Raw genomic sequence first — 25,186 nt, 5'->3', positions numbered from 1 at the left:
TGCTTATCAGAATTTATGCTATTATCAGAGTATTTCTCCAGTAATCATAGAGTGTGAAAAGTCACCAAGAAAATTTTATGTTGCTTTTCTAATGCATATTACTTAATACCAGCAATGCACTTGGATCTTCCCTTCCACACTTTTTACTCTAGATCTCAAAGGAGTACCTGATTTTTATTTCTTTTCTTTTCTTTTTCTTTCGATAAGTGAGGCTTATCAGAACTTAGTTCATTCACCAGATTTACTAACATCAGAACTTAACAAATAAGAAGCACTAGTCTAGTTTTTGACTTAGTAATAAGATACACAAAGTAAACTTAACTAAGCTCAATATCAGAATTTGCTTGTGTTAAAAGATTTTCACATAAACGATTACTTCAGACATGGAATCTTTAGTATATTAAAGACTACTAGTTCAGCATCTAGCATAATTATCCTCATTGGATTGAATAGTCACAGAAACATGCATATCACTATCAGAGTTTAGAAATTCACATCAGACAATAATCAGCATTTAAGCAAATTTTCAATTTAGGCACAGAATTCACAAAGATAGTAATATTTGTAAATATTGATCATAAAGTCCGATGTATGAGAACATAAACTAAGCAGATTTAGAAAAAGAACCTGAAACCATTCCAAGTTCATTTACCAATCTTGTAAAGGCTGCTTCACATAGTGGTTTTGTGAAGATATCTGCTAGTTGTTGATCTGTTGGAACAAAATGCAATTCCACTGTACCTTCATCCACATGTTCCCTTATGAAGTGGTACCTAATGCTGATGTGCTTTGTCATTGAGTGTTGAACTGGATTACCTGTCATAGCAATAGCACTTTGATTATCACAATAAATAGGGATTTTAGAATATATCAACCCATAATCCAGTAACTGATTCTTCATCCATAGAATCTGTACACAACAGCTTCCTGCAGCAATGTACTCTGCTTCTGCAGTTGATGTGGAAATTGACTTTTATTTCTTGCTAAACCAAGAAACTAATCTGCCTTCAAGAAATTGACAGCTTCCACTTGTGCTTTTCCTGTCAATTTTGCATCCTGCAAAATCTGCATCTGAGTAACCTATTAGCTTAAAGTCTGATTCTCTACGATACCACAATCCCAGATCAGCTGTACCCTTAAGGTATTTGAAAATTCTTTTCACAGCTGTTAAGTGAGGTTCTCTTAGATCTGCTTGAAATCTTGCACAAAGACAGGTAGCATATATGATATCAGGTCTACTTGCAGTTAGATAGAGTAGTGAGCCAATTATACCTCTATAATTAGTAATATCTACTGATGTACCAGTATCCTTATCCAATTTTGTTGCAGTGGTCATAGGAGTGGATGCACTTGAACAATATTGCATTCTAAATTTCTTCAACAAATTTCTGGTGTACTTAGATTGACAAATAAAAGTTCCTTGTTCATTCTGTTTGACTTGAAGGCCCAGAAAATAGCTAAGTTCTCCCATCATACTCATTTGATATCTTGACTGCATTAGCTTGGCAAACTTTTTACAAAGTCTATAATTTGTAGAACCAAAAATGATATCATCAACATATATCTGCACTAAATGTAAGTCCTTTCCATGGTTGAGATAAAACAGTGTTTTGTCAATAGTCCCTCTGTTAAATCCACTTTCCAAAAGAAACGGAGCTAATGTCTCATACCATGCTCTTGGAGCTTGCTTAAGGCCATAAAGTGCTTTGTCAAGTCTGTAAACATGATTAGGAAATTTTGAATCTACAAAACCTGGAGGTTGTTCAACATATACTTCTTCTTCCAATTCTCCATTAAGAAAAGCACTTTTTACATCCATTTGAAAGACTGTAAACTTTTTGTGAGCAGCATAAGCCAAAAATAACCTTATGGCTTCCAATCTAGCAACTGGTGCAAATATTTCATCATAATCAATTCCCTCCTGTTGAGAATATCCTTTTGCAACCAGCCTTGCTTTATTCCTTGTAATTATGCCATCACTATCAGTTTTGTTTCTGAACACCCACTTTGTACCAACTACAGATCTGTTCTTTGGTCTTGGCACTATGGTCCAGACTTTATTTCTTTCAAATTCATTTAACTCTTCCTGCATTGCTTGCACCCAATCAGCATCTTGAAGAGCTTCTTCCACTTTCTTTGGTTCAGTCTGAGAAAGAAAAGAGTGATAGAGACATTCATTTAATTTAGCTATTCTAGTTCTGACACATGCATCAGGATTTCCAATAATTAAGTCAGGTGTATGTGCTTTAGTCCACTTCCTTGCAGATGGAAGGTTTTCTCTAGAACTGGATGCTCCCCCATGATCCATGTTGTCTTCATCAACCTTTTTCGATGCCCCCCTAAAATTATGCTCTCTGAGTTGGATCCTTCAAAATTGGAGTTCCAAGAATTATCAGAACTTGGCCCATCAGAACTTGATGAATCAGAACTTGAAGAGCTAGTTGTAGGTTCTGATGCTTCTTGAGATGTGGTTGTATCTTCAATATGCTCCCCCTGCACAGGTGCATCTTCCTTTGGCGTAATCACCACAGTTTCAATGACATCAGAGTTTAATCCATCAGAGTTTGCAGTATCAGGATTTAGACTGTCAGGATTTACAGTATCAGAATTTAAAACTTCATTCTCAAATCTCAGTTGATCATGATCATTGAAATCTTCAAGTCCTGTAATCTTCTTATCATCAAAAGAGACATTGATAGATTCCATGACAACCCTTGTTCTTAAATTGTAGACTCTGAAGGCTTTTGTGGAAAGTGGATATCCAACAAAATTCCTTCATCGGCTTTTAAATCAAATTTGGATAGCTGTTCAGGATGAGTCTTAAGAACAAAACACTTGCATCCAAATACATGAAAATACTTTAGATGTGGCTTCTTTTTCTTCACCATCTCATATGGTGTCTTTCCATGCTTGTTAATGAGTGTTGCATTTTGAGTAAAACAAGCAGTCTGCACAGCTTCGGCCCAAAAATAGGTTGGTAACTTTGCCTCATCAAGCATAGTTCGTGCAGCTTCAATGAGAGTTCTATTCTTTCTTTCAACCACTCCATTTTTCTGTGGAGTTCCAGAAGCAGAGAATTCCTGCTTGATTCTTTGGTCTTTACAGAACTCTTCCATAATCAAATTCTTGAACTTAGTGCCATTATCACTACTTATGATTTTCATAGAGTCTTTAACCATTTTATCCAGTTGTTTAACATGATCAATCAAGATAGATGCACTTTCACTTTTTGTGTGCAAGAAATACACCCATGTGTATCTGGTGAACTCATCCACTACGACCATAGCATATTTCTTCTTTGCAATACACATGACATTTACTGGACCAAATAGATCAACATGTAGTAGGTGATAAGGCTCAGGAATTAAAGATTCAGTCTTGCTCTTGAATGAAGATTTTCTTTGTTTTGCCTTTTGAAAGGAATCACAAAGGCCATCAGGAGCAAATACTGATTTTGGCAAACCTCTCACAAGATCTTTCTTGACTAGTTCATTTATATTGTTGAAATTTAAATGAGAGAGTTTCTTGTGCCAATTCCAGCTTTCTTCAATTGATGCTCTACTCAACAAATAGATTGCAGAACCATCAGTACTTGTTGAAAGCTTGGCTTCATAAATGTTACCATGCCTGTATCCTTTCAGAACAACTTTGCCTGTAGATTTGCTTACAACTTCACAGTGTTCTTCAAAGAAATCCACATGATAACCTCTGTCACAGATTTGACTAACACTCAGCAAATTATGTTTAAGTCCTGAGACTAGAGCTACTTTTTCAATGATGACATTCCCCAGATTTATATTGCCATATCCCAAGTTTTTTCCCATGTTGTCATCTCCATAAGAAACACTTGGGCCAGCTTTCTCCAAAAAGTCTGATAGCAGGGCTTTATTTCCAGTCATATGTCCTGAACATCCACTGTCCAGAACTAGGATGTTTTTCCTGTTGCCCTGCAATCACAAAGACCACTAATGATTAGTTTTAAGGACCCAGACTTGCTTGGATCCTTTGGCCTTATTAAGTTTGTTAACATTTGCAGCGGATTTAGCATCAGAGTTTATGTTAACATTTTTCTTATCAGCATTTACACTATTAGACTTTGCATCAAAACTTATATGAGAAGGAAAAATGTTAACTTTCTTTAAAGAAGGTTTTATTTGATAATAATCATAGTACAAACTATAATATTCCTTACAAGTATAAATGGAATGCCATACACTACCACAATGAAAACAAGGATTTTATGGCCTATATCTAACAGACTGACTCTTAACTCCTGACTTTGAAGGTAAGGAGTTTATGTTCTTATTTTTCCTGCAAAAAAGAAGCCAGATGATTAGAATTTCCACAGTTATAACATTTCTTTCTAGGAGCATTAGGAACAGGCTTATAATCATTACTTTTATTCACACCTTCCTTTCCATACCTATTTTTCCTAGGCAGCTTTACCTTGTTTACATTTTTAACATCTTTCAGCTTATGCTTAAGCTGCTTCTTAGTCATTAAGCCTATGTTAACTTCAGTTGGCTTATCTTGTTTTGGTTTGTCAGAAGTTAATTTCTCTTTAACTTCTGATTTATCAATATCAGACTTTGCAGCTACAAACTTAACAGGATTTACCTTTGGCTTTTGTTTAACAACTACAGGCTCAATTTCTACAGTTCCCTTATCATTCTTATCATCTCCATAACCTAAGCCTTCTTTCCAGTTTTCACTACTTAACAATTTCTGAGTTGTTCTGCCAGAGCTAGTCCAAGTCCTAATAATCTCTCTTTCCTTTTCTAACTCAGTTTTTAGAGATTCATTTATTTTAAGTACTTCATCCCTAACATAAAAGGCATCATCTCTATCTTTCTGAGTTTGATGGAACATGACTAACTCTTTTTCTAAATAATCATTCCTCTTTTTATAAGCAAGATTTTCAGAAGTTAAACTTTCACATGTTAAAGTTTGATCTCTTTAACTAATAAACATGGTTTTAAGATATCTTCTCAACTCAGTAATATCATCAGTATGAAAGACATAAGTAGTTTGAGGTACCTTTAACTCAGCATTATCAGAACTGCTATCAACATTTGCCATCAAGGCATAGTTCACCTCACTTTCAGAATCTGAAGTGTCTGTCCAGCTTTTCTTCTTTGTGACTAGAGCCTTGCCTTTGTCACTCTTCACTTTCTTGCAATCAGGAGATATGTGGCCTTTCTCACCACAGGTGTAGCACTTAACATTTGAGTAATCTCCTCTATCAGACTTTCCTCCTTTGCCTTCAGATTTTCTGAAACCCTTCTTATCAGAACTTCCACCTTTCCTGGAAATTTTTTTTCCCTTTCTGAATTTCCTGTATGCAATCCTTGTGATTCCTTTTACCATAAGAGTGCACAGCTTCATCATCTCTTCATCAGCATCCATCTCAGCTAAACTTTCAGTTTCTGAGTCATCATCACTATCAGAACTTGATGACTCAGTATCAGACTTTGTAATGAGAGTTTTTCCTCTGCCTTTTCCTGAGGCAGCTGCTTTGGGGGATTCCTTCTCAGCCTTTAGAGCAACTGTCCTTGACTTTCTTCCATTCCTCTTGTTTCTTTGTTCCATCTCAAGTTCATGAGTCTTGAGCATCCCATAAATTTCATCAAGAGTTGTTTCTTCAAAATTATAGTTGTCTCTTATAGTGGTGGCCTTCAAATCCCAACTTTCAGGAAGAGCTAACAGGAATTTAAGATTTGAATCTTCAAGATCATATTCCTTGTCGACTAGTGACAAATCATTCAAGAGTTTGACAAATCTGTCATATAAACCAGTCAATGACTCATTAGATTTTGAGTCAAAGTGCTCATACTCTTGAGTGAGTATATTCTTCCTGTTCTTCTTAATTGAATCAGTTCCCAGGTATCTTGTCTCCAAGGCATCCCATATCTCCTTTGCAGTCTTGATGTTAATTACCCTATTTGACATGACATTATCAATGGCACTGTGCAGCAAGTGTCGTACCTTAGCATCCTTAGCAATAGATGAGATATCTTCAGCAGTATAATCATTCTTTTCCTTTGGAACAGACTTTGCTGGTTCACCTGCAACTACAATAGAGAGTTTGGTTGGCTTGTGTGGTCCTTCATTGATTCTGTCAAGGTATTCTGGATATGTAGCTTCCAGAAACATAGACATCCTCACCTTCCATATGGGATATTCAGATGGTTTCAGTATAGGAACTCTAATAGTCTCATATCGACTATGGATTTGAGTCTTTGGAGGTTCTTCAGTTTTGGTGGGCTTGGTTGGAGTTTGTTCTTCTTCAGACATGATTGTTTTTTGATCTTAAACTGTTTGTGTGTTAACAGATTGGCTCTGATACCACTTGTTAGGTCTCACACACTGTAGAAGGGGGTTGAATACAATGTTTATCACAATCAAATCGAATATAAGAACACATAAAACAGATTTTATTTAACACAATAAACTCTGTTACAATATGGAACTGTTCTCTCTCAGTGATGAACAACTTATCACGAGAGCTGCTAGGGTTACAATGAATAATAACTTCGATTATAATAACACATATAGTGTAAACTCTATGTCTGCGTTTATATACTACACAGTTACAAGATAAATTCCAATTGATATGGAATGTAATTCTGCTTCCGAAAATATATCAACTAGTTATCTTTTCTTCCAAGTATTCTATTCTTAATAGAATTCCTTCTTCATGCATATCTCTTCTTGAGTTTGTCTTGATCTTCTTTCCTTTTAATCAGCCGCCTTCCTTATCTGAAAGTCTCCTTAAGTCCTGATATTATCTCCTGATAACTTAAGTTCTGACAACTTAAGTTCTGACTTCAGTTAAGTGTTGATTTCCAGTTAAGTACTGATTTGTCCTGTTAAGTAAGATCTGAAAACTAAACACAAATCATATTAGTCATGACATTATCAAATATATCTAACATATAGGCGTCTAGCAAGGAAGATGAATGCGATGCATGACATCCATAATCGGTTTACACGTGATCTCACCCAGGCACTTGGAACTGCATTCAGAGCCACGAGTGTTGACATCCAGTGGCCAGTATTTGGTAAGGACTCCATGTATCCACCTCCATACATGCCTGACACTCCACCCGTTGGGGGTGAGGATCTTGATTCCGAGTAGGTATGCCTGATTCCTTACTATTACCTTCATTGAGGACAGTGAATATTTTAAGTTTGGGGGTAGTAGTTGAAGGAATATGTTTTGTGTGAGTCGCATATAGTTTGCATATTCATAATAATTTAGTGCATATAGTTGCATATTTTGCCATATAGTTTTTTATTATTATTATTTTTGTAGTTTTTATGATAGTTTGTTCATTTAGTTCATGCATTTGCATAATAACATGATCCCTTAGATGATTTTTTTCCGATTGACTTGTGATATTGATGCTAGTGTAGTGATGTCGTATTTAGTGATGTTAAGTCTTGTTGAATTGATTTGCATGCTAGAGACAATTATATTTCACTAAGTCTTATAGGTTTCTAGAGAGCTAGATCATGATCATGGTTTGTTTGTTTGTCGAGGTTTAATCACTTGTTTATATTTAGAATTTAGGATATTCTCTTAATGATAAAATAACATGGATTTTTAAAAATTGAAGAAATTGGATTTCATTTCTAGTTGTGGCTAGGTGTCAAATGGCTAGTAGCCGGCTCATATTTATATGAGTAGTCTAGGGTTGAACGAGATGGAGCGAAACACACTCGTTTAGAAATTTGTGTTAAAAAGAAAAAAAAAGAAAAAGAAAAGAAAAAAATAAGTGGTATGTATAATTGATCACGATTGGGCTCTTTAGTACTCGAGTTATTAAGTTCTTAGGGGACTTTGTGCCTAGTGACCTAAGGCTTTCATAGTCTAGGATCCGCTAACCTAACGCTCGTTACATGGATACTATTGTATAAGTCTTTTGTGGACCTCACTCATTGCACGGTCAAATAAACATACTTGTGTTGTTTGTTGGGAATAAAGGCATGAATCCATATAAAACTCCATTATAAGAATTGAAGTGTTATAAGTTATTTTGAGTCTAGCTTTTATTTTATTTATAACCTTGCGATTTCTTTGATGAGTAGTGAGTCATGATTATTGATCTAGTTGTGATAGTATATCTATAAGCATTTTCACACACACACGTCTCTGGTTTGTAGGTTGATTTATAAGGTTTGATTGATCTTTATGCGAATAACTGCATTTGTTGAGATGTTGCTTGTTGATTGGTTTAATTATTCTATTGGGGATCGTTGCATTCATTTAGTTGCATTCATGCATTTTTATTTCTTGTTCTTAGAGTTTGTTTATGGTTGAAGACAAACATCGATTCAAGTTTGAAGGTATGTTGAGTGGCATTTATGACACTTTATAATGCTCTATTAAGCTTTGAATTGATGTATTTGTACTCAAATTATTGGTGTTTTAATGTGTTTTCTAGTGTTTTTACATTTCAGGCATTAATCCGGGATTCAGGTGAATTAGCATTGTTTTGGTTCTAATATGGTGTTAGGATGGTGTCCATGGAATAAAGCTCGGGAAACCAACTCATTGCAGCAAGAATTGAAGAAAAGCATAATTTTATTCAGGAGGCCGGCGCGCCCGCGCTGTCATAGTGCGCGCCCGCGCCCAAACTACAGAGATACAGTGCGCCCGCACTGATGAAGCACGTGCCCGCGCCGGGTCGGGATGTTAAAATCCTGATTCTACTTGGATTCTAATTGGAGGATTTCTATTTTGCATGGGCTGCTATATATACATAAATAAAAGACGTTTTTCATAGAGAGACGTATCAGAGCACAAGGAGAAGGCGTAAGAAGACCGTTTTAGCACGATTCAACGAAGACGAAGAAGATCTAGTTCTTACTTGTGATTCTTTGTTTTAAGTTGTAACTTTGGATGCTAGTTTATTAGAGAGACGGATATACCAGAGCATAAGGAGAGTTGTAAGAAGACCGTTTTAGCACGATTCAACAAAGACGAAGAAGATCTAGTTCTTACTTATGATTCTTTATTTTAAGTTATAACTTTGTATGCTAGTTTTCTTATTCGTAAACCTATACTCTTGTTTCGTACTTTGTTTATTATTTATTTATAAGACTACGTTTAGTATACCATGCTTTCATCGGAACCCACATTGATGATGAGTCCGATTATGGGCTAATCGTTATCGTGGGGTTCTAGCGGATTTATTTATGGATTTCTTTAGTTGATTTATTTCGATGCCTTAGTGTGTGATGATTGTATGATAACCTAGCATTGGTTGTGCTTATTCATCATATGAGCTTCGCAAACTTATAAGATAGCGTGTTAATTCTTAATGAAGCGACATTGAATTTAAGGGTTTAGAACTTGCCATGCTAGCATAGGTTCATGTGTTATTATTATGCATGATTCATAGGTAATTTTAACCATCTTACTTGCCCTATGTAATCATGATAGATAACTTGTGCATTAAACCGTTATGTTGTAAAATTCTATAGACATATAGGGTCTCAATATAATCGGTGTTTATTCAGCTTCTATCTCTTTTGTGGATGTCTGGTAGTATGTTATTCATGCAACGAAAGTTGGCATTTATCATTTTCATGTTATCTGAGTAGTGCCATCACCATTGCATGCTAAGGTTAATAACGAAAAGGCTATTGAATGAAGTACTTAATGAAGTTAGAATCCCATGTTTGTGTCATATATTATTCAACTCTCTTTACTCTCTTTAGTTAATGTTCTCTAGTATAATTCTCATTAGTTAATCATAGTATAATCTATACTCAATTTGTTATTCGTCTTAGCATTGAATAATAGCCATATCATTGTTGCATAAGTGCATAAATCACAAAGTTAATCTAAGCCTGTCCATGTGGGAACGAACTAGAAATAATTCTATATTACTTGCGAATGTGTATATTTGCGTGAATTTTTAGCGCGTATTTAGCGACTAACACAGAGGTTATGTATAGATTAATGATCTGGATCATACTAATAAGAACAAATAATGTAAAGGAATGAGAAAGACGATAATGACGACTACAACAAACGCAAGGGTAAAGAGTTAATGATAATCTGCATCGTGTCAAATGCCCAGATTCCACGAATTTTCCCCTGAAAATCCATTTACCGTTAAATTAGAAAACTAAAAATTAATACATAAAATTATAGCAAATTATGTTGATGAATCTGGATTCACAAAAAGAAAATTAAAAACCTCTATAGCATGACAACAAAATTTGACTTCAAATATATAGGTGTCAAACATGAAACAGAGCCCATACCTTGATTCCCCTGATTTTGTCAGTAAGAGAATGAACTTTCCAAGTACTCCTCGGAAGTTGGATTGATTTTTCTTTGCTAAAGTCAAATCTTTGACCCGGAAGGGATGAGAAGAAGAGTACTTCAGAATCCAAAGTAATGGCTAACACATCTCATCCACCAAATTATAGTATAATAATTATCATTCCCTCCATCTTAGAAGTAAATTGACCATTACCCATTGAATTATAAGCAAATTACTAAAACGAAAATAAATTTAAGACCAATCACTAAGTGATTAATAGCATACTACCTGCAGTCCGAATAACTTCAGCATTACAACAATTCTAAAGAGGAGAATATGTCCAAGAAATTTACTATAACCACAAAACTACTGATGCCCAAAAACTGGAAACAGAGAACAGTTTCACAAGTATCGAAAACACATTCATGGAACCTAAAAAATCAAACTCGACTACAATTAATTAAACTTCAATCACTGAAACATATCAAATATAATCAATTTCAATAAAGAATTATATTAAAAAGCTAATTTACGATATGCGAATTTAATTTCTTGATCTGTGGAGCTCCGAGAGAGTCCGAGTACCTCATACAGATCTTTTTCCAAACTCTTTTCAGCTTCTTCTTCAACGTAAATCAAGCAATAAACATACACGAACATAAACATAACCCTATAAACTGCTTTAGAAATTACCACTAATTAACAAATAAACCTTAATTAAACATACACAAACATGTCAAATCATCCAAAAGCAGATTTTAAATTCGATTTGGGTAAAAACAAACCTTTTCCGGACTTGAGTGTTATAACTTGGGCGTTCTTCTGAGTTTAAATAATTGAGAGAGTTTGAATAATTGAGCTTGTGTGTGTTTCTCAGAGTTCCTCTCTCTCGCCTCTTGTTTGTGTTTTTCGATCATTTGAAGCAAGTCAACTTTTTGTTTCTACTTTTTAAACAGTTTCGAACTTTTTGTTTATATTAAATATTAATCAAAAATATTTTAAATTAATTGTTTAGTTAGCCGCTTCTTTTAGAAGGCTCAGGAAAAAAAATCAAAGCTCGCTTTTCTTTTTAACCACCCGCCAAAATTTTGGCCCAAAATTCTAAATTAATAGCAACATTTTCCTATAATCATTGCAAAATAGTTAAAGTTTTGCATGAATTAAATGCAATTGTAACGATTTTGAAAGGCATTGCAATATCTCTCAAGTTGCCAAAACTTTTTAAGAAATAACAACAGTTTTTAAGTAAGTTAATAAAGGTTGGTTGCATCAGCCAGTCTATGGTGTAGTGGGTACCTTTCTATTAGCTAAAGTTGGAGAAAACCCAAGCTACGTCTGTAAAAGTATTTTTGTAGCTCAAGATCTTTTAAAATCAGGTATAGCTCATAGAGTCGGAAGCGGAGCCAGTGTAGATGTGGAACATGATCCTTGGTTGCCTTGCTAAAATAATTCGTACATCAGTATAACTCATGAAGAGCTAAAAGGCATCAAAGTGTTCTCACTCATAATAGAAGATCAGAATAGCTGAGATGTCGTTGAGCAAGATTGAAGCTATATGTATAACTCAACAATGATGGTTTGGATAACTCAACATAGAACAAAGAACTTGCAAATAATCTATATTCCACTAGAATCATTACAGATTGATTATTGGGTATATACATGATGATCTTGGTAGCTGCAGTGAAGAAGACGTCAACAGAAGTCCGTACGAAGTTCATTAATAAGTTCAGACAACGGAGGAATAAGTTTGAAGTCATTTGAATCGGTTATTAGGATTATTTTATGAAGACCTAAAGGATTCTACGTGGAGTTGATTATATCAAGTAGAAGACTTAATAATAGTTTGTAAATATTATAGTACGAAGGCCTGAGAGCGGAACTAGTCGTCTGTGAACCAGACTATTGCACTAGGCGTCAGTGATTCGTGAAAGGAAACTAAGTACTATCATCAGAAGGATTGTTAAGTGAGGATTCATATATGAATATGAAGGTTATATGGTTTATACGAAGACTCAGAGAGAAGACATGAAGACGGGACATTTAACGATTAAAGCGATTTATAAAAACTAAGTCAAAGTGAACACTACCTTGTAGTAAGAGTCACCAAGGTTTTTCTATTACCTAGTAAGAGCACGTAGCTTGAAGTATAGCTCAAAAACTAAGTACTAAAAGTGGTCTTGACCTAGTAGGAGAAGCATGGAAGAAATGAGATCAGAAACTAAGTCAAAATCCCTCTTGCATCACTCTAGGCACAACTGAGCTTTCCTAGCCCCTTTTAGGCGCAACTAGGCTACAAATTCTAAGGAAAATTGCTTCCTAGGAGCTAGTAGGCGTAACTAAAGGGCCATAGTGCCTTGTAGGCGTAAGGGAAGAAAGAAACTAAGGTAAAAATACTTCTACATGTCCCTAGGCGCAAGTACTACTTAGTTCTTCCCCTTTGTGGCGCAAGTGACTCTAAAAACCAAGGAGGCTCATTTGGTACCCTTCATGTGCAACAACACATTCCCTCTTGGCCCTTGGAGGCGCAACTTGCATGGTCTTGAATATTCCAAGTACTAAACATCTCATCTAGGCGCCAATGACTAAAGAAATGGATACATGAGCAAGTGGTACATGTGCAAGTTGTCAATTCAATACACTTAGCTAATATTAAGCCACATATGCGTTTCTATCTCTCTCTCTCTCTCAAAGCTACTAGTCTATATAATAAAAAAGAAGCAGATTAAAAATCAGATTTCTCCAACATTGAAAAGTGCGAAACTCTTGTAAAATAATCTCATCACTCAAAAATATTTATTAGACAATGAGAGGTCATGCCCAGTTGATTACTCACAATTAAATCCTTACACATTAGATACACTCATCATTTATAGCTTCTTTGATTGTATTGTTTATCATTTGATAAGAGTTACAGGTTTTTTGAGTGATCGAAAGAAGCCATTGCTTTGATAGCTTATAATTGTAGTTATTTTTTCTTGTTGTAACTTTGAATCTCTGTTCAAAGGTATAAGCAACCCCTTTGTTGTTTAATTTCTTTATACAAGAATTATTCCACAAAATCTCTTGTGTTTATTTATTTCATTTTAAAGTTTCAATTTCCGCTGCATTAATAGTTTTAAAATGAGGAACATAACCCCTCTCTGTATGTACCTTTGGACCTAACAAATGTAGATGTCGTACAAGACATTTTCAATGAAAAAAATGCTAATCTGATACTCACGATACCAATTCATAGAATAGATAATGACTCATGATTTTGGCGGAAGGATAAATTGGGTCAGTACACGGTAATGAGTGCATGCACCGCTCTTCGAGACAATGCAGGAAATAATAATGGTTTTTGGAATAAAGTATGGAACTTAAAAATTCCTTTGAAGGTGAAGCATTTCACATGGATATCGATCAATGATTGTTTGTCTACTAATGAACGTTTGCTCAACATGAGAGTTGAAGTTGACAATAAATGTCCAGTCTACAATATGGTTGATAAAACAATAATTTATGCACTAGTTTCATGTCCTGTGGCAAGTCTATACTGGCAACATCTGGGTTACATGTTTGATGTTTATGGAATTACTAGTGTTAAAGACCGATTGATGGAGATGTTTCAGCACAACGGCCGTAATAAGGTCAATAAACTCTTCATGGTGGCTTGGGCTATCTGGAACAATACGAACGATGTAGTGTGGAAACAAAATGGAGGGAGTATACTGAGATTGCACATCATTCAGTCAGATCCTTAACAACTTGAAATTTGCACATGATAAATCTTTTGATTATTCTTTTGGGTTCATCACCCAAAAGGAAGGCGACATGTGCTGGAAACAACCACGGATAGGGAACAGTTAAGGTCAACATTGATGCTACCTTGTTTGAGGACTCCAACCTTTATAGTTATGACATGGTAGCATGTGTAACACCCCCAAATCCGGGGTCGGGGATCCGGGTTGTCACGAGTTCCATTTCCCTTAATAACACCCAATCTTAATAATTAATCAACTACTCTGTACTGTGACCCCACAATAAACACACACACCACACGTTATAGTCTCAGAGATGAACATCCAAAAAATAATCACAAGTCATTTTATTCCACAATTATCTGCCAATACACCTTAAAAGGTTTTCTGAATAAATTTACATATTCCTTGCCATTATTATAATTCATATTATACATACGTCTGGTTCATCAATAGTTGAAAACCTAGCCTATTGGTAGCTCCTACCTCAGCTACGGCGGCATCAACGCTTCCAGAAGACTGCGGAACGTTTTCTAACCGCTTGCGAATCGGGAGCTTGGTCATGTTCATCTTTTCTATCTGTTGTTGTGTGATGAAAGAAGAAAGCAAGGGTGAGCAGCAAGCCCACCAAAATAATATGTATAATGATTAACAATATATGAGCCTTCTCATAGTACTCATGAAAGTCTTGGTCAAAAGAAATGAACCAAGTTTGATATCTTAATGCGATGAAGTCGCAAAATATTCAGTATATATACATATATACTTTTCAAAATCTTGGAAGTCCTCTTCCATGCATAATATACACAGAGTTCCAGTTTATAACTGTATAAAAATATCGTTGCAAGGTGATCTCATATATCTACCCTTGTCTCAACGTTTTTCTGAAAATCTTTGATATGCATAAGATAATCATTAACTAGATATAAGTTGAAAATATGAAGTTACAAGATACCCCAATATACTTATATCTTTTCCAAATATTACTTGAACTACCACCGTTCAAGTTATAATCAGTTCAAAAGTTCATCACATAGATGAGACTACAAGACAAGATTTGAATAGATTCAATCTTTGAATATCATTATAAATAATGAAGTTACGAGATACTTCATTAAATCCCGATATATATATACACCTATATATATATACATTTTATACACTTCTTGAAAACCTCTGTTATGAAAATTATAAACAGAGTTGCAATATCCAATGAATTTGGAAAGGAGAAAACCTTGGCATAAACCTGATATCTTGCTGATCAGGCAAAGATACCAATAAGTAACCTTTTCTACTAGTAGATGGACGAATTCCCCACTGGTCATCACCCTGGCCGCAATAGGACCTTATGCTGGACTGCCACTCAGCCACTTACGCATTTGATGGACTCCCACTGAGCCATTTACACTTTCATGGACGCCCACTGAGCCCATATTGCTTATGCCGAGTCAAATAGATGAACTTACTTCCCGAACGATGGGCAAGTAATCAAGATGTTTTCTCAAAACAGCAACCTCGTTGCGAATGTAAAATACACCACTGAGCCGGATCCCTCAAGTTTTGAACGAGTATTTAAATCCCCTTTAAAAGGAAGATCTTAAATATAAAAATGAGTTTTGGGATCCGCTCTAACTTTTAAAAATCATTTTGAAGACTCGAAAACACTTTAAAGAGTGTTTGGAGTAATGCTGATTTAATGAAATAAATCAGTCCCAATATATTAGAAAATATCTGAATATTATTATTTAAATAATATTCCCATAAAGAATAATCTTTATAAAAATAATTGAAGTAGAAGTTTTAAAACTTATACTTGAAATGAGTATTAAATAACCAAAGATATACTTATACGAAAGTACTATCTTTATTTGAATAATCAAAAATAAGTTTGATTATCGAAACATTATTCTTTAATAAAATAAAGAATATTATTAAATAATAAGCGGAGTCATAATACCTCGAATGAATATTATAAATAATATTCATTAAATACAATAAAGGAGTCAATACATCCTCAAATGACTATCCAATTAATAATCATTAAATAATATAAACTGAGTTATAAGCCCTCGAATGAATATTCGAAATAATATTCAATAATTAAATAAAGGAGTCATAAGTCCTCGGATGAATATTCGAAATAATATTCAATAATAAAATAAAGGAGTCATAAGTCCTCGGATGAATATTTGAAATAATATTCAATAATAATATAAAGTTAAAGTTATCGAATAAACCTTATTCGATTAATAGTTTTGAAAACTATAACCATATATATATATAAAAATATATATATATTATACTCGGGAACATCGACTCCCGGTTTAGAAATATGTTCACCTTTTGATCCCCTATACTAAGGGTAAATTCAAATACCGCTTATCTCTAGCATAAGTATTATGCAACTGCAAGCATTTTAACCAACAGATATATAATCCAAGAAGATGAAACAGGTATGCATATATACCATATCACATGCTACAATATATCGCAAGAATTTGCTAATAACAAATATGCATTTATCGCAAGATCATGCATATACACATATACATCACAACAACAGTATAACGGGTAGAAAACTTGTCTGAGCGACTGGGGGTTACGAATGGCTCGGGACGAGTCTGGTAACCTATAAGCAACAAGTAAGTTGGAATTAAACCAAAGTCACTTGTAAATCTATACTCTAACCAACTCAGACTCCAACGCTCGTTTTGCGCTTACTGATTCTCTTAAGTCACCCGAGTACCCTCGGCTCCACCATTTTTAATAAATTAACCATTACGAGTTTTAAGGCGATTCTTTCGCAAGTGTCTTACCAACTGCCTATTACACCTTACATAAATGTTTCATACTTCAATTAGTCCTTTAAGGTCTTTAACCTATGTTTCAAAGTAAGGCGAGGGGTAAGGGTTCGTTCGCGAAACGTCGTTACTTAAAACGGCCGTTTCTCCTAAACCGTTCATCGGAATCAAACGAACCACATATCAAAACGAAGCTCGTAACATGAAATATCTAAACATGGCAATGGTCAAAACCTAGCAGTGAGTTCATGGGTTCTGATGTTAAGAACAAAAACAGTCTACGGTAAATCGGGCATTACGACGGCTATGTTTACGCGATTTCCTAAATTTAAACCATTCCAAAACAACCACCAATCAACCCCAAATCAATCATACAACCAACATCCATCCAAAACACACTCCAACAGCCCCAACAACTCAATATTATCAACTTTATACTACCCTCAAACATGAACTAAAAGCTTTACTTAGGTTCCTTAACTAATTATCAAGATTTACAACCCCAAAAATACCACAAAACCAACTAATCTCTACAAACTCAACCAAATTTAAACAATCAAGCATCATGCTTCACATATGCTATATCAATCATATTCATTCCTAATTACTCAAAACTAAAGCTAGGGTTTGGAGTTTATACGTTCCTTGGAGCTTTTAATCCATGAAAGATCCTTGAAATGCCCATGGAAGCCTTAATCTAACCTCCTACAAGCTTGTTCTTTCAAAGAAATCAAGAACACAAAAATTAATTTCAAGAAAGTATTATTCACCATCTTCTTCCATGATTTATAGAAAAAGATTGGCTTGGAATTAGAAGCTTAAACTTATAGGAAGTATGTAACTATCCATGGGGAAGCTTAGATAAATACCTTGCTAAATAGTAAGTGGTGGAGCTTGGATCTTCATTTTTTAAGAAAAGGGGCCGAGAGCTTCATGAAGAAAATGGGGGTTTTGTGTTTTTTGATGAAAATGAGATGTTTTGGCTTGGTTGGTTGCTTTTTGTTTTGTTTTTTGGTTAATTACCTTTCTAGCCTTGACTTTGTGTGGTTTTAAATCAACCACATCTCCTTCCCCTTATGTCATGCTTATGTCACATTGCTTTGTCGTCATCCCTTCTAATCTCTTTGATTAGCTTCTAATTGTTTGCCTAATGACCACTGATCTGTTATACGGTTCGCTTAACTTTCGTTTTCGTTTATCGTTTGAGGGATCATACCCGGGATCTTATTACTTAGGTTCCCTTAACCTTTCTCAATATATTGTATTCCTTTTATGATCCTCTCTTATAATCCTTTAATTTAAATCCTTTTTATCATGTTACCTTATACTCAATTCTTTCCGTATCTAGTGGATTTCCGGGAAAAATCAAAGTGTTCGGAATTGGATTCTGACGATCTTTACATACACTTATATACCATATAGAGTGCCAATAAAATCTCAGAATATCCATAAAAGAACCCCTACCTAGTGTGGCATGAAAAGTTTTCTCATTCAGCAAAAACACTATTCATAAGGGTTTCAAAAAATTTCCAAAAATTGGGGTTATTACAGCATGTAACCATAATGGACAAATATTGCAAGGTAAGTCAAGTCGCAGACAAGGAAATGCAAACCCAGAATTTGCAGAAGCAGTTGGCATACGGGATGCATTAAGTTGGTTCAAAGAACATAACCTGCCAAAGGTTGTAGCAGAGTCCAATTGCCTTGGAGAAATTTAGGCTATTAGATGTTCATCAGTTAATATCTCATACTTGGGAAGAGTAATTGATGAATGTAAGAAGTTACTAGTAGAGCTAAAGTCCAGTGATTTTGAGATTTGTTAAGAGATCCGTGAATATGATAGCTCACTATTTAGTGAGTTATTCAAGTTTTTTAGCTGATCGTAGTTGGAAAATGAGAGAAACCCACCCGAATTTGTTTCATGTATTGTTAGATGATTTGAAAGTGCAATAAAATCATTTTTTTTTTGGAAAGAAAAATAAATATTCAGAGCCATTAAATTTAAATATGAGCATTTTTAAATTTATATATAATTATTTCAAATCTGATCTTATGAAAGTGACGCGATGAAATGAACAGTTTTGTAATAGTTAAATTTAGATTCAATTATAAATAATATCTAAATCAACAGAATAATATGTTTTATTATAGTTTTAGGGGATTGGAAAATGCTAGGGGTATAAAATTAATTTTCAAAATAGTTAAGAAATGCAACGTATCATACTTTTATTTTCGAGATGAAAATGGATCGCCGCTCTGCATTCACACAAACATCATCAATTAAATTATTCAATACTGTCACATTAACCATGTGTAACTAGAGTTGTTCGCAATCCGAGCTGTTCGCGAACAAGCTCGAGAGCTCGACTCGTTAAGGGCTCGGTTCAGCTAGGGTCATTAAGGGTTCGAGCTCGAGCCGAACTTTTGGTATGTTCAGCTCGAGTTAGGCTCGCTTCGGTTCGACTCGAAGAAAATTCCAAAAAAATATTTTAATTTTTATATATTGGATTATTATGAATATTATTCAGATTTTTCTATAAATATTTCTCAATTAATGAACCATATGAATGTCAAGATATATATTTTAGTAATCTGAAAAAAGTTTGAGATAAAATAAATTTATTCAATTTGATATTTTAATAATTAACAAGTGATTTGACTACTACTTGTAACTAGTATTTATTCCCAGATTGATGTTTGAATTTTTTTTAAAACTATTTATGAATGATCTAACCGTACATATGTCAAGATTAATTTATTTTAGTGATCTGACAAAATTTTCATAAAAAATAAATTTATTTGATTTGCTATTTAATAGTCAAATAGTAGTTTGACAAGTACTTCTTACCAGGGTATAGTTATATATTGATGTTTCTATTTTTTTTAAAAATATTTATGAATGATCCAACCGTACGGATGCCGATGTTTATATATTTTAGTGATAAGAAAAAAAAATCAGAAAAAATATATTTATTTTGTTTGTTATTTTAACAATTAATCAATTGTCCGAATAATACTTATAACAAGTGTTTAGTCAAATATTGATATGTCAATTTTTTAAAAAATATATTTATAAATGATTAAACCGTACGGATATGAAGAAAGTTCGGCTCAGCTCGTCAAAAGAAAAAATTAAACTCGGCTCATCGACCAAAACTCGGCTCATCGATCAAAACTCGGCTCGGCTCGGTTTATGAACAACTCTACGTGTAACATTTTTTTAATATATTTTTTTGTGCTATCTGGCGTTGGTCGAGAGGAATTGACGAGCAGGGCGGGGGTGACAGCCCACGTCACAATTACAGAAGACTGGCAGGGGAGAAGGTGCAAACGCCATAATGAGTAATTGTCATATAGAGTAGTCTATGTCCTCAGAAAACGCCGTCAAAACACATCACGTAGCCCCCCTGCCATCCTCTGATATTATTACTACTACCAGCCCTATTACCAGTACCAGCACCAGCACAATCTCTCCCATCTCTCCGAATCTTGGGTTTTCTTTTTCAAACAATATATATATAGATATAACAAAAGTGTTTGATTCTCACTCCACAATCCACATACAACAACAACATGTTATTGATTCTCTTTAAATCCACAATGCAAAGTTACTACTAAGTCTACTTCTACCTCATAACTTGAATTATAACTCCCTCCTCCCTCCCAATATGAAACCATTTCATCTCTTATGTTCATTTCTTCTTCTTCTCTTATTTTCATCATCATCCTCATCTTCTTCGGATCTTCAAGCTTTACTACACCTAAAAGCTTCATTACTTGGTCCCAACACCACCACAGCCCTTGCTGACTGGACCACTGTCAACTCATCCTCATCATCACACTGTTCATTCGCCGGAATCACTTGTAATAATGACTCACGTGTCATTGCTCTCAATATCTCCAATGTTCCTCTCTTCGGCACTCTCTCTCCCCATATCGGACTCTTGGATAAGCTCCTTACTCTTGTTCTCTTCTCCGTCAATCTCACCGGTCCTTTACCCCTCGAAATGTCCAAATTATCCTCCATTCAACACATTAATATCTCCTTTAATCTCTTTACTGGCGACTTTCCTGGTGCATTATTTGTTAACATGACTCAACTCGAAGTTTTCGATGCTTACAACAACAACTTCTCTGGCCATCTTCCGTTGGAATTTGTTAACTTAACTAATTTGAAATATCTCTCTCTCGGAGGAAATTATTTCTCCGGGGAGATTCCTGAGGCCTACTCTCAAATAAAAAATCTGGAGAATTTGAGTTTACAGGGAAATAATCTCCGCGGAGTCGTTCCCCCGGCTTTATCCAACTTATCCAAACTTCAGATTCTCCGGTTGGGCTATTTTAATATGTTTCTGGGAGGAATTCCAGCAGAGTTTGGATTTTTGAGTGATCTCCGGCTTTTGGATTTAGGTGGATGTAATCTCACAGGCGAGATTCCACCCAGTTTGGGGAATTTGAAGGTGTTGCATACTCTGTTTCTTCAGTACAACAATCTCACAGGTCATGTTCCTTCTGAGCTTTCAGGTTTGATTAGCTTGATGTCGTTGGATTTGTCGATTAATAAGCTTACTGGTGAAATTCCACTCACTTTTATTGATTTATCTAATTTGACGCTTATGAACCTGTTTGATAATCATTTTGTTGGACCCATTCCCGAGTTTATTGGTGATTACCCTAATTTAGAAGTGTTGGCTATTTGGGATAATAATTTCACTTTCGAATTGCCTGCCAATCTCGGGAGTAATGGTAAGCTGAAGCAGCTGGATGTTACTGGCAATCATCTTACAGGGACGATACCCAAGGATTTGTGTAAAGGAGGAAGATTAGGCACTTTGATCTTGATGCAAAATTATTTCCTTGGATCTATTCCGAGTGAGCTAGGGGACTGTAAGTCGTTGGTTCGGATAAGAATACAGAATAATTTTTTCAATGGTACCATTCCTGCAGGCTTCTTCAACATGCCTAAGCTAGAAATACTTGAACTCAATGGTAACTATTTTTCGGGTGAGCTTCCGTTGGATATTTCGGGGAGTTCACTTCAGAGTCTTGTCATCTCTAATAATTTGATTTCTGGGGTAATCCCTATGACTATTGGCAATATGGTGAAGTTAGAGCGGTTGGAGCTTCAAGTGAACAACCTTTCAGGTAGTGTTCCAAAGGAAATTTCTAATTTGAAGATGTTGTTAAAGATCAACATTAGCGCCAACAACTTAACTGGTGATATTCCGCCTTCAATTGCACGTTGCACGAAACTCATATCTATTGATCTGAGTCGCAATAGTTTGAGTTCTCAATTTCCCGCCCAACTTACAATGTTACCTGATTTGAATTCTCTTAATTTATCTCAAAATCAACTCAGTGGTGCAATTCCACATCAATTGGGATACATGAAGAGCTTGACAATCTTGGATCTTTCATACAATAATTTTTCTGGCAGGATTCCGGTTGATTGGCAATTGAAGGACTTCAGTGACGGAATCTTGGCCGGAAATCCAAACCTCTGTACCCCTAACAAGAAGTATTGTCCTGTAGTCACCAATTCATCTAAGGACTCTCATAGAGGCCACGGAATAAGCGCTTCGAATCTTGTTGTTATCATAATCATATTGGTATTTCTGGGATTATTGTTGGTGGTAACTTTTCTGAGAATAAGAAAGAGGAGGCTCGAGAAATCAATGGCATGGAAGTTAACTGCATTCCAAAGGCTCGATTTCAAAGTTGAAGATGTTGTTGAATGTCTGAGGGAAGAGAACATAATAGGCAAAGGTGGAGCTGGAGTTGTTTATCGTGGTTCCATGCCCGATGGAATTGACGTGGCTATTAAACGACTAGTTGGGAGCCGACACAACGATCATGGATTCTCGGCTGAAATTCAAACTCTTGGTAGAATTCGCCACAGGCACATTGTTAGGTTGCTTGGGTATGTTTCCAACAAAGATGCCAATTTGCTATTGTACGAGTACATGTCAAATGGGAGTTTGGGGGAGATATTGCATGGTTCTAAAGGAGCTCATTTGCAGTGGGAGTCGAGGTACAGAATTGCTGTGGAGGCAGCTAAGGGACTGTGTTATTTGCATCATGACTGTTCGCCATTGATCATCCATAGGGATGTCAAGTCAAACAATATATTGCTGGATTCGGATTATGAAGCTCATGTTGCTGATTTTGGATTAGCAAAGTTCTTGCAGGATACTGGTGCATCCGAGTGTATGTCATCCATTGCCGGCTCCTATGGCTACATTGCTCCAGGTAATTAACTAATAATTTCTTGGATGTTTAAACATTTTGTCCAATTCATGCACTAAATTACGATTGTGTGGTGTTGTGATGATTCATAGTGAACTTTTGTCAAGACATTGTTTTGAGACAAATTTTATTGTAAGTCTGCCTATTGACAACTAGACATTTTGTTAGCAGGTGCTTTTTAATTCTCGAAATAAATTATAGATATAGAGAGTATCTTGGAAATTAAGTGAGTGTTTTAACCGAAATATTTTGTTGAATAAGAACAGAATATGCTTACACCCTGAAAGTGGATGAGAAAAGCGATGTGTACAGCTTTGGAGTAGTGCTTCTGGAGCTAATAGCAGGGCGTAAACCAGTTGGTGAATTCGGTGATGGTGTGGACATAGTGAGATGGATGAAGAAAACAATATCTGAACTATCGCAGCCATCTGATGCAGCTTCTGTGTTAGCGATACTGGACTCCAGGCTAAATGCTTACCCGTTGAGTGGTGTGGTGTATCTGTTCAAAATCGCGATGATGTGCGTTGAGGACGAGAGTGCCTCTAGGCCTACCATGAGGGAAGTTGTTCACATGCTCACCAATCCACCACAATGTGCTGCTACTCTTCTGGAATAGCACAAGTAACATCGCATTTCGTTGGAAGATGGGCGGAATAAAAGCGCAACCGATATTGCAATAAGAATAATAGCATGCTTTGTTTCATGATTTTGCTAAATATTCATCTCCCTTCCCCTCTTAGCCTATTTACTGGTTGGAGAAATAGTGATCTTAAGCTCATTCAAGTGTGATGTATAATATATATACTATGGCTTGTAAGTTGTAACATGGTAATTACATTGTTTCCTGGTTGGGTTGACATGCAGAAAACAATATATGTTGGATGTTTGCACTGTATTTGTAATTTTGTATTGCTATGCACATTCATGAACAGGCTTTGGTTCCTTTTTTTATTTTATTTTTCACACTATAATTTTGAAAAACAAGGGAGTTGTATTTTACAATATACATATACATGCTGCATTTTCATGTGAAAATTTGTTTTTTTAGTAGGAAAGTCATTTGGACACGTTATACATGGAATTGTGAGGATCAGACGATGATGTTAATAATTTTACCAACGCCTATTTTTGTGTTAGAAATTTAATATGCAGTTTTTATTGATTTTTCTGTATACTTTTGATGCATCTAATGTTTCTGGTTATTCAAAAGTGAATTATAGATTTTTAAAGGAAATAAAATTGGTTTGGGAAAATGAATTTTTTCGTCACCCAAATTATGGTGTTTTTAGGAAGTTATCATTCAACTACTATTTTTTTTCTTTTACTCACTAATGTTAGGTTCGTATTTGTTTTTAGTCATTAACGTTATGTTCGGATTTGATTATTAGCATTATGTCAATTTTTGGTAGCATTATTAAAATATAGTGGTAGTATGTAATATTTTAATGATTTGATATATCTCTGTATCTTTATATATAGTACTCCACATGTCCCCCACTTTTTTTGTTGAGAATTCGTCGTTCCTTGGTGATGAGAGTTTGACAAGCATTTTAAAACTCCTAAAAGATGTAGTTTCATGAATTATTTTTAATTTTTTATCTTCTAAATAATAATTTAATGTTTAAATTTATATATACAAAAAAAATCTTAAAAAAAAGTTATAAAACTATGTTTATAAGATAAATATCTTGTGAAAGTTGTTTGATTTAATATCAAATTCACATTATTACAACATTATTATATTTTTGTGTTTATATATATACTTGTTTCACAATTCTATTAGAATGAATGCGTTTATAGTTTTGATTTTGGGTTGGTAAGAGTTGCATGAAGGAGTTGCGATTGGTGATTTCATTGGGTTTTTGAAAGTGTCGTTTGGTAAAATATTGATATGTAATTTTATAATTTTTTTATAAGTACTTTATGATCAGTTTGCTAATTTGATTATATTGAATTTTTTATTTTTTTTATTTCCCAATAATTTTAGTATGGATTGCGATACCTCATCCTAATAATTTTGGTTATGAGCTTAGTACCCCACCTAAAAAGTAACAGACGTATATGAACTGATTTTATGCGTCTGTTTACAATTTATATACATCTGTTCTGATCAGAT

General features: G+C 34.9%; 1 protein-coding gene across 1 annotated transcript; it reads left to right on the top strand.

The window, feature by feature from the left end:
- The first annotated feature begins 20,135 nt into the window (after positions 1 to 20,135).
- LOC141683312 (uncharacterized) lies at positions 20,136 to 24,033 on the top strand. The gene is made up of 2 exons (XM_074488009.1): positions 20,136 to 23,073; positions 23,337 to 24,033. Exons 1-2 carry the CDS (start codon positions 20,493 to 20,495, stop codon positions 23,684 to 23,686), a joined length of 2,931 nt encoding a protein of 976 aa, XP_074344110.1. The 5' UTR covers positions 20,136 to 20,492; the 3' UTR covers positions 23,687 to 24,033.
- Positions 24,034 to 25,186: the final 1,153 nt, after the last annotated feature.

The sequence above is a fragment of the Apium graveolens genome, chromosome 9, assembly GCF_009905375.1.
Source record: "Apium graveolens cultivar Ventura chromosome 9, ASM990537v1, whole genome shotgun sequence".
In the NCBI taxonomy this organism is placed as follows: domain Eukaryota; kingdom Viridiplantae; phylum Streptophyta; class Magnoliopsida; order Apiales; family Apiaceae; genus Apium; species Apium graveolens.
Note: the sequence above shows the minus strand (reverse complement) of the source record. Positions and strands in the feature narration are given on the sequence as shown.

What these genes read in the sequence shown, in the direction of transcription:
- LOC141683312 (XM_074488009.1), top strand. Translation starts at nt 20,493, where the DNA reads ATGAAACCATTTCATCTCTTATGTTCATTTCTTCTTCTTCTCTTATTT. An exon ending in CTATGGCTACATTGCTCCAG is followed by an intron (nt 23,074 to 23,336) that starts GTAATTAACTAA and finishes GAATAAGAACAG; the next exon opens with AATATGCTTACACCCTGAAA.